Here is an 8,339-nt window from a genome sequence, read left to right on the forward strand (position 1 = left end):
TTCATATTTTAAATTGAAGAATTTTAAGATTTACTGTTGCATTGAAGAAAATTTGTGTATCAGTTTGAGTTTATTTTCATAGACATGCGCCTTTTTTTTTTTGTTGTGTGCAACCTGCTTGTGAATGGGAAAGATGAACCGCTGAGCACAAATACAATTTTACTGCCCGAGATTCTCTCTCTAAAATATTCTCTCTCCGGAAGGCTCTGGTTACTGCTGGCCGAACCACGTGGTCACCTGGACGCCTCGAACGAGCTGCTTTAAAAAAGTATTTTGCTGCCAAAAAATAGAAGCAATGGTTAACAAATACCACCCACTTGTGCCTTCCGTACCCGCACATCGCTAATCTCAGCGCCATCTCGGTCGTCCAGATTTCCGGCGCACGTGCCACGGGGGGCTGAAAATCCGCTCTCCGTTCGTTGCCATTGCAAGGCAGCCTCCGCGCTGCGGCGCCGGTAGTGCAATACACCCGCTCAACGGCTTGGCCACAGCTCTGCTGATGCAAGGCCCGGCCGCGACCCAAATTTAACAACCACCTGGCACGAGCTGTGAAATGTTTGCGGTTCGTGAACATTAGCCCCCCGTTTATTTTCGAGATTCAAGCCGAGTTTTACAAGTAGCTCTACTTCATCAGCCATAATACTGAGCGAATCGAATTATTCTAGGACATGAACAGTTAGCAAATGTGAAGCAACAAGTTAATTACAGCCTGACAACAGTCCTCGCTGCTCTTATCGCAACTACTGATGCCCAACTCTACTACCCCCCATCATCTCATCTCCCATAGATGGAGGAAGCACATCTGTACGCACGCACTGCGGATGCTAGACATCAAAACAGGGACCTGGCGAAACAGCTTCTTCCGCATTCACCATTCACCTGAGCTATAGCTTGGTCGACGTTTGTACTCTTTCTGGGAAAGACTAAGCAGAAAGTCGGTGAACACATGCTCGTACCCGGGCATTTTGCCATACCCTGCGTGCAAAGAAGTTGTCCCTCCATTAGTTAGAAGAACTGCATTAAGTAGAAAAGGAAACAGCAAGTTCTGGCTTAGGGCTAATTGCTTGTAGAATCGAGGAATCTACCCACAAGAATACATGCTGAGCAGGCATAACTTCAATGTGCCGAGTTCTAGCCAGTCTTTGGACTCCAAATTGTTTCTAAAAGCTTTACAAACGATACATGACACAGATGTCACAAGCAAAAGTATCATATACTCGTTTTGTGCTCCTAACATCATCAATAAATGTTGAGCTGATAAAAGGAGATGCAAGAGTCGAACTACCTCTTTTCAGTATTTCACATGAGTGTCAGAGCATTACTCTCTGAATTAATATAAAGACTTTAAGCTACCAAAATAAGATGTGACAATCGACCATTAGTTCAAGCAACAATGTTACAAAGCATACAGGAAGAAGTTAGCTTAGATTCACAAAACAAGGATAAGCCCGAGATGCTCAAGGTAAGTCCGAATGTCAGATCACATACCAGGGAAATAGTTCATGTCTATAACATAAAACCGATCTCTTGTTCCATGCTCTCTGATCATGTCAATGTTGAACAATCTAAGACCCTGTCAATTAGGTGGAAGGATGATCACTGTGGGAATAACTTGCGGAGAAACAAGAAAAGAGGGGGCATGAATCATTGGTACCAGTCGTCGGCGCAGCTCTCGTGCCAATATCTCAAGCAATGGTCTCGGAGGAAGTTCTGATGGGATATGTTTGAGTCAGTTGTCAATAATGTTTCCTAATACCAAAATGGAATAATATCCCTTCAACTTCAAGGACCAAGAACAGACAGGCAAGCGTACCAGCAACACAAGGGTCAAGATCAGCATCATCTGCACTGGCTGCAGCACAAGAGACCCTTGGAAAGCGAAACACCCCAGCATTATTCGATAGATCACCTTCATCAACATTAGGAAGTGAAAACCGACGCACAACCCTTATTGCATCCCCTACAATGTAGACCTTAAACATGACGCCACCTATAAATGGCAAAAACCAAAATAAAAGGTTAATATTTTTCAAAATAAGGAACTGCAGAACATTCAAGAGAAAGAACATGCACAACTCAATGAATGTACCATGGTTAACAAACTCCTGAAGAACCAAGGGGGGCTCAAGCTGGGTCAATGAAGTTGGATCATAAGCAAGAGATAGCTCATGAGATTTTGCCACCAAGGGTTTTGCCACTGCAAAGTAACAAGATTAAAGCCCGCTCATGGAAGCATCAACACAGAATTCAGTCATGCCAATGATTAATGACTGCAGTCAATTAAAGGTCACCCCAAAATATATCAAAACAGTTACTGTTGCCATTTATCTGAATAAAATATACTGCAAGCTGCCTCATTCAATAATTGTAAATATATTTACGATATTTAACAACCATTATGACAGCAAAATGGATGAGCTAATAGTTTTGTACGATGTCGGTAGAAGTTATCGAATCTAATATATGAAATGAAGAACCAAAGGTGATGATATTGGAAAATAGACAGTTGCAGGTGACCAGATAGTTACATATCTGCTTCCTAGTCATTAGTCACTTCAGATAAAGGGTGAGGGACCATGTCACTAATTTCCAGAAAGAATAATCCATGGGTACCTACAATGCATTTGCCCCCACCACCCACGACCAGTAGATGCACGCTAAAATATTTTACATTTGACTAAGAATATATATATATCTAAGATATGAATGCAAAAAATAATATAATAAATGTAGCCCCCAAAAAAATAATTTCACGGTATTACAATTTTCTTAGCTTTACATACATACATTAAAAATCAGTGGCCAATGTTATGTTTTTGAGATCATAATGAAGTACAAAACAACACTTATTTGTGACTGCAGGGAGCACTGTTTTCTTTCTTAAGCTTTTCTAATTACTTTTCTCTTTGATTTGATCATTGCAAAGCAAACTCCTTTGTTTAAAAGCATATAATCAAACATATATACCTGGAGTGAAAATCTTATATTGTGGAATGTTTTTGCAGATACAACTTAGACAAAAGCCCTGACAATTAAGAAGACAAGTGAAACAATGTATCACGAACAGCTAAGAGCAGGCTTACCTAATGGAAGAGAGAGCCCAGCCCTAGTAACTGCAGCTGGTATTGACAAGGGATCTGTATTAACAAATAGCTGCTTAGGAACACGTACTTTACCTGCAAAAGACAACTGCACCATAATGATGAAATCAGCCTTTAGAAAGGTTCTAAGAACCAGCTATCGATATGATCCTATCCATCTTCCTAAACAGTGGAGGAAAGTTGAGATGTAGTGAGATGAATACAGTTTGTTGCCAACATAGATTAACAAATAACAAAACATTAAAACAGTGACGCAAATGCCTTTACTGCCAGATGTAAAATCGAAAAAATATTATAGTGCCTAGTTCCACTCAAAGGGTGCTAAAGTAGAGCTGGATATTGGCTTAACATGTATAAGAAACAGCATTCTGAACCCCTTGATACTGACTCGAAGGATATTAGTAGAGCTGAATATTGTCTTAACATGTACAAGACACAGCATGCTGAATCCCTTGATGCTGACTCTACCTTCATTGTAAATTAGTAAAAGTAAAGCAACAGGGTGACTTCATACATTCATCTGTTAACTATACATGGATATGGAGTATCCATAAATTAAAACTATTCCTCAGGAAAAAAAAGCTTATGTTTCCTCATTCCTCATGTTTATAATAATCGAAAGTTGAGGCCACATAGTTAGAAAAGCAAGAAAATTTGTAGTCTATATTTAATTGGTGCATAAACTAAATGTACCATTCCCTTGTTTCAACTAAGTTACATCACCTTCTTGAAATACAGGCTGTCAACACCAGGATATAATTTAGAAATTCCAGAGTAGTATCAGGTTTGAAGCATTTTATGTTTGTATAGCTGAAATATATAAATGGAAGCAATCTAAACAGTGATTGGATGTATCCTCCTATCTAACCCCCCTCCCCCCCCCCCCCCAAAAAAAAACACATGTCCTTTCAATTTTGACCTCAACTGCAAAACCATTCATCCATGTCCCTCAATTATCAATAGTGGTGAAAATCATCCTTCAACTAATGTTGTGCCCTGCTGCAAGCTGATATAGCCCAATTTTCGTCAAATAGATCCTGCAGCACTAGTCCCAAACCCGTTCAAGAGGAGTGCTACCGGAGCTGTTTGATCCTCAATTATTGCTTGGCAATAGAACTTAAAACCATAAGCCATGTCAGTTCCTGACTGCATAGCCAGATTAGATAATGTTTGAACTATCATAAAACCACCATTGAGAAGCTAAATGCTCTGTTTTTTGTACTTCTGGAATATAAATTAAATGGTATTAGCGTTGTAGGTGAACATTACAGCAAGGAAATGTCTAACGGTGGTAAGCTTGTAAAAAATATTCTTCTCGCACGGAAATATATTCCTTATTTCAGAGTAAACATGTTTATGTATTAGTACTTTCTTATTGAAGGGCCAACATAAATTTCTTGCTACATAAAAGAAATAAAAAATGTGGCGTCGCCTCATGAAACTATTGGATTTCTTCCAAACAAAAAAACTGGAAACTATTGAAAGAAATTACCATAGCGATCCGTGAGGTCCAATTCAGAAACTTCTTGAAGCATGGACTGGCGATCGAGCAAATGTGCTATTGCACCAGGTGGATCAAGAACAGTAACTTCTGGGTGTGCTTCCCTATATTCCTATCAAAATGAGGAAACATAGCTTGTAGATTTTAAAACTAAAAGAAATAAAGAAGTGGATAATTTGAATATATGTATTAGACACGCCTCCTAATCAGAAACTTTAGAAGTGGTTTTAACAAATTTTGGATAACCCACCTCCAGCAATTGCTGCCAGCCTTTTCCAGTCAACTGTAAAAAATGCAGCAGTAATATATTGTTGTCAATAACATATCTTAGCCAAGCAACAATGCTGAAAGTTCCAAACTTCTCCAGACTTAAGAGTATAGATGGCTGTATCCATATTGGCTAACCTTATGAAGAACAATGTCAAATGGACCTTGATCGGACAATGGACGTTTGTGATCAATAGCGACAAATAAGATTCCTTTTTTCCTGCAGTATGTTTTATAAGGATGAGATAGTGATAATCTAGACATAAGTAAGAAACAGCTGCCAAATAGGAGAAAAACTGGCAGCCAATGCAAAGATGCAGACTCTCAGCTACGACAAGGTATAAATAAATAATCTGCAAGCACAAATTACAAGCATGTTCCTCTTTCTGCAGCACCTTAAGCATGGCTATTGTATAAACTTATAATATTTTTTTCCCATGAAAACGACTACTCCATATATGGGCATATTTACATTTTTTTCTTTTAAATTAAAAATCACTTCCCGCAGATAGTTTCAATTTGCATTCAAACAAAAAACCTCCTCAACTGTTGCTGGAATACGAGTCCTGCATCTGAATGGGACAGGACCAGCTTCCACTTGGGTATTGTATAAAAGAACAGGTCATTTTTCAGAAATGGCATGGCACTGGTGCTGTACCAATGTGCACGCTTACCATTAGATTATGCTCTTTGTACTTGGTGCATTGCCTGAACGTTTTTAAAAGGAAAGACAGGCTGCCATGCTATATAATCATTGAACAGACTGGAGATCCAGCACTATGGGGTTGTTAAGAGAACATGAGGATCAATACAAGCATAAAAGGTAAATCACATGCTTATCACACGGTACTAAAGAATTCCGATAATACCATGTGGAACCTACATTATTTCCATATTCAACATCCTGTCCTGATCTGATTGATGTATGTGCAGGGATACGAATTGTAACCCATGATTCAAGATGCAACAAAATTGCATTATAGGATCACCAGTAATTGAGTAAACAAAGTTATGCTTTTATATCTATGATATATTATGACATCCTAGAACCCTACACTAGCTATAACAGCTGGTCCCATCTACCGATAAAAGAAGCAGTCAAGCATACACATAACCATTGTGCACCAAACTTTCAACAGATTACTATCACTGGGTAAGTCAAGAAAAGGTTGCTATCAGAAGGGATTATAATACTACCACACAATATGGAATGCACCAATGTCGCTTTCTTATCCCAAAAGAAAATAGCAGCAACATGGAGATTTTATTAAATGCCACACCCACACAGCTTGTTGTTATATACACTGTGGATGATGATTCTAGAATCTAGAAATGAAGCCCCCTCCATTGTAATTGAATAAACATTAGTATAAGATTATCCAAGATTATATAATATTATACAATAGTGATTCTAACTGGAAAGGAACAGCAAGAGTGCCTCCACTTTGGCATGAAAACCAAAAAGGCACGAACCTCTATGAAAAATCAAACCATATCACAAAGCAGAGATTCGGTCAGACTTTTCAATCTCAAGAACGCTTTTCACCACCTTCTGCCCCAAAACTCCACATAAAGTGCCCACCTTATCTGACGTTTTATTCTCTTACTGTTTAAGTTCACAATTTGTTCAGTTCAGCAGTTTGCTAGGACTCTTTTAACTATATGAAATAATGATACTATAAAGCCAGCCCCACACGCCAAATATGAGAAAACAGGGTGCGGGGGATCTCTGTCTCCAGAATATACCAAGACAGAGACAGGGGTCAATGAATTAACGAGGTGGTGGTACTAATAAGCAGGATAGAAGACGAGGTCCTTCTCTACTCGGCAAGTTCCTCCACTGATCCTTAAAATCGTTAGGAAAAAACTGAATAGAGAAAAATTCACTGTTCTATTCCGTCCAATTCAATCAAACCAACATCAAAGGACAGCCCCACCAAACGCTCGGAACCAATGCACACCAATCCAGCCCCACCAAAATATCCCAGGTGCGGCGCACTTTTCCGCCCTCACCCCATCTCTACCGAAACCATGGCGCAGCACGTGATCCCCCCGCGTTACCTGGCGAGCCCCCGGAGCTTGGGCTGGAGGAAGCTCTTGGCCTTCTTCGACGTGAGCGCGTACCCCACCACGAGCTCCCTCGCGGGCGCCGGAGCCACCGCCTCGTCCCTCTCCACCCCCGCCGCAGCCGCGGCCGCCTCCGGGTCCACCTCCACCTCCGCCCCCACGCACCCGCCCGACACCATCGCGGCGGGGCAAGGCACACAATCCGGAACGGACGGAGCGCGAGAGGGGAGGGCGATCGAGGCCGAGGCCAGGCGGGCGGCGGCGAGATCGGGAATGCGGGGAGGGGAGGGGAGCGGGGCCGGAGCCCTAAGCCTCGGGAGCGGAGCGGGGCGGGGGACAGGTGGTGTGTGCGGGCAGGGCGGGGCGAGGCGGCGAGTGGAGAGAGGAGAGGAGAGGAGAGGAGAGAAGAGAGGGGAGGGGAGGTGGGGCGCCTGCGTATTTGTAGGCGGAGGACGGGAGCAACTTTGCCTCTGGGACCCTTGGAACCCAGATTACGGTTTCGCCCTCGTGCTCTTCTCCGTTTTTATTGCAAAAACCGTATAGAACTTGTATTCCAAGAGGTACTCTACTACTTCCTGCGGCCATACCAATTATGAACGCCAGTGTACTTTGAGAAGAATCGAGTGAGCTAATTAAGACAAATATAACCATAAATTATGGAGGGTGAATCATTACGACAACTACAATGATGAATTTCCATCCAAAAAAAATTGGACTACTGGATCATGAGTCGTAAAGAAATAGTTGAAGGTGTGGCAATTCAATGCCACCCAGCAAAGGCCCATTTTTAATAAATTAAAACGCACCGTTGCAGATGTCCCGTTCGGAGCTAGATAACTTTCATTCTGCCTACACGCGGTAGCTTCCATTCGGATCATATTATTAATACTAAGGTCACGTTTGTTTGAGCTTCTAGGCAGTTTTTGAGTGTGAAAAGTTGTGAACTTCTCACGGATTCTCCGGAAGGTCAAATGATCAGAAAAATTGAGTTTATATGTAAAGCTGAAAAACTCAATTTTTTGTTAAGCTTATATGTAAAGTTGAAAAACTTAATTTTCTAAGTTCCTGTAGCTTTTTGAATCCATAAAATTAAAAGTATCATCTAAGAGCATCTCCAACAGCTCATGTATCCTCTTGTCTAAATTTGGTGATTTACAAGCCCTCTAAAAAAATAGAAGTCTTTCAAAACAAGAGGGAAACCAACAGCTTCTCCATCCATCCATCCTCCTCCACCTCAAAAATCTGATCTGACAGATGGACCCCACGCGTCATAGACTGCACCTCAGCCCCAGCACCGCCACCGTCTCCCTCCTCTCGTGAAGCGTCCCCTCATAAGAGAAGACTTAAATGTGATACAAAACATCAGTCCCAGGAGGCTGATGCCACATTTATTACATCAGATG

General features: G+C 41.4%; 1 protein-coding gene across 2 annotated transcripts; it reads right to left on the reverse strand.

Annotated features, from left to right (window-relative positions):
* Positions 1-562: 562 nt before the first annotated feature.
* Positions 563-7,310, reverse strand: LOC120649911 (inositol-tetrakisphosphate 1-kinase 3-like). Of its 2 annotated transcripts, none has more exons than XM_039926840.1 (10): positions 6,931-7,310; positions 5,008-5,089; positions 4,853-4,885; positions 4,594-4,714; positions 3,084-3,137; positions 2,090-2,197; positions 1,814-1,990; positions 1,655-1,710; positions 1,489-1,573; positions 563-975 (listed from the first exon to the last, which is right to left on the reverse strand). In XM_039926840.1, exons 1-10 carry the CDS (start codon positions 7,113-7,115, stop codon positions 869-871), a joined length of 1,008 nt encoding a protein of 335 aa, XP_039782774.1. In that variant the 5' UTR covers positions 7,116-7,310; the 3' UTR covers positions 563-868. The 2 variants fall into 2 exon arrangements, with proteins under 2 accessions (XP_039782774.1, XP_039782772.1); XM_039926838.1 differs by having other exon boundaries at positions 3,084-3,176; positions 6,931-7,308.
* Between the last annotated feature and the right edge of the window lie 1,029 nt (positions 7,311-8,339).

This window comes from Panicum virgatum, chromosome 9K (assembly GCF_016808335.1).
Source record: "Panicum virgatum strain AP13 chromosome 9K, P.virgatum_v5, whole genome shotgun sequence".
In the NCBI taxonomy this organism is placed as follows: Eukaryota; Viridiplantae; Streptophyta; class Magnoliopsida; order Poales; family Poaceae; genus Panicum; species Panicum virgatum.